The 2,500-nt window shown below is 33.9% G+C and overlaps 1 protein-coding gene across 1 annotated transcript in view; it reads left to right on the top strand.

Moving 5' to 3' along the window:
* Positions 1 to 504: 504 nt before the first annotated feature.
* Positions 505 to 2,500, top strand: part of LOC137642171 (pyrimidodiazepine synthase-like) — a 14,542-nt gene continuing 12,546 nt past the window's right edge. Inside the window, exon 1 of the mRNA XM_068374710.1 lies at positions 505 to 782. Coding sequence (XP_068230811.1) covers positions 758 to 782 — 25 coding nt within the window. The 5' untranslated portion in view covers positions 505 to 757. The remainder of the gene's footprint in view (positions 783 to 2,500) is intronic.

Genomic DNA, 2,500 nt, shown 5'->3' with positions numbered 1-2,500 from the left:
AGAAGAAAACTACAATGACAAATGGAAGCAGAATATATGGAGCAATGAATGGAGGAACAGTAACAGTAATTGATCGACATAGGTATTTGTGAGGAAATAGAATTGATGAGTCACAGAATAGGTGTAGGCTATCAAGGAATGTAGCAATAAGAATATGAAAATTTTGAAGAACTGTCTATATTATAATAATTTTTACTTATTCTATTCAATAGAATACTGAATAAACAGATTAAATTTGGTATAAGATGTGTTCTTGTTGATGCTATTCCTGAGATGCGTAAGGCTTCAAAAAATGGTTTATTAACACTAATACTTTAGACTAAACTCTAAAGTATATAGGTATATGAAAAAGTTCGTATATCTCTCATAATGAATAATTATTGTACAACATCGTGGTCTGTGTTGCTCATTGTATGCGCATGAAAAACCTTTGGACCTAGAAAGGGAGAGCCGACCCATAGATTTATTCTCTGTCGTGTTCCCAAAATGAGAAACGCCTTAGCAAAGACCACAGAGGATTGATAATTTTACCCGATCACGATTACCGGCCAGCCTTCGCGTATATGCTGAAATCAGTTTAAACCACAACTGGCAACCTTCATTGATTTAATCATATGGAGCCACACGAATGCTCGGCTGGACGGTCGAGCCTGTTGGTTTCCTTCTATAGCTTCAGTATCTCATTTCTCTCAGTGTGTTGCTGTCAAGGCATTGACTCACCCGCCACTACCCCAGAAACAGACTACCTGCCGGCGTTATGAGCTCTGAACATCTCACTGTCGGTATGATTGTTAATCATTAGTTCTGTATCATAAACTTTGAATGAGTAGAATTGTTAACTGTTAGACCTTAACTGTAGATGTAAAACATTAGATATCATTTCGGAGAAATATAGCGACTGTCATTGACTCGCGTTTTCCCTTCCCACTCCATACAGTCTATGGTCGGCGTTGTCTTACGTAACTCAACGTGAAGATTTTTGTGGTTACAGACAACTGGCAGGATGAATCATAATTGTTATGTCAAGTGACGTTCATGGACAAGAAAATTATTTAATGTTTAGAATTATAGACGGAGGTTTCGACTTTCATTGGTTTTGTGGAAATGAAGCCTCGTAACGTCAAAATAGAAAAATGGCTCGGTTAGATCATGTGAATAATCCAGGTGATCTGATGGTGATTGGAAAGTATTTCTCTACTGCATATATAGCTATATACACAAGTTGGTCTGGTTATGTTAATTGCCAAAATGACTGCTAAACTGCATAATATCAATATACCGCATCTTACCTGAAATATTTATTTTACCCGCGCGCACGTACACTCATGCACACCAATAGACATACATAGCGAACAAAACACAGATATGAGGAAGTATAAAGAAATTTGTAGAATAATCAGAGTAATTTATTACACAAATTTTAATACAACACACTAGCAAGAGAGACAAGCAAAAACAGTAGTATACAAACCTGGAATGAGGGCTAAATATTAAAATTTTACCATATGAACCCTCATTGCTAATAAGGGTTGACAGCCTTCAAGAGCAAATTATAGTTGATGAACACTTGAAGTTAGGACAAAGACACAATGTGCAAGGTGTTAATTACAATTATGCTATGCCATTTCCATTACTGTGGCCACTTTTATACCAGGCGGATAATCTAATTGTTTATTAAAGACAGCAAAGTCTTTGTAAATAATTGTCGAATATTTCATTATATGTGTGTAACACATATATATATATATATATATATACATATATATATATATATATATATATATATATATATATATATTTATATATATCTATATATATTACACACACACACACACACACACACACATATACATATATATATATATATATATATATATATATATATATATATATATATATATAGAGAGAGAGAGAGAGAGAGAGAGAGAGAGAGAGAGAGAGAGACGACTGGCGAAATCTAACCGAGGCCCTTCGGTTAGATTTCGCCAGTCCCCCCCCCCCCCCTCTCTCTCTCTCTCTCTCTCTCTCTCTCTCTCTCTGTATATATATATATATATATATATATATATATATATATATATATATGTATGTATATATATATATATGTATATATATATATATATATATATATATGTATGTATAAAATGAATAGACAATGTCTCAGTGGCGTCCAAAATTCGAAGACCGCTCCTCTCCGGACAAACTGCCTTCCAGATAGTTTTCAGGATAACAGGAAAAATGCCTTTACGTTTCTCCCTTTATTATTCGGTAGGAGCGAATAAGCTTCAAAAATTAGTCTGCTCTGAACGAGGGATAACATTCCTGAAGAATAAACATCAATCTAGCTGCTAAAATGGAATCGTAAACTTCAACGAAGAAAGGGAGTACTTGTAAGATCAGTAATGAATTTCTGTGAAGCCTTGTGAAAAATTATATATTTAAAAATTTATCTGAGATTTTCATCTTTATATTTCAAAGAATCTACAGTTTTCATTTATCA

The sequence above is a fragment of the Palaemon carinicauda genome, chromosome 6, assembly GCF_036898095.1.
Source record: "Palaemon carinicauda isolate YSFRI2023 chromosome 6, ASM3689809v2, whole genome shotgun sequence".
NCBI lineage: Eukaryota > Metazoa > Arthropoda > Malacostraca > Decapoda > Palaemonidae > Palaemon > Palaemon carinicauda.
Note: the sequence above shows the minus strand (reverse complement) of the source record. Positions and strands in the feature narration are given on the sequence as shown.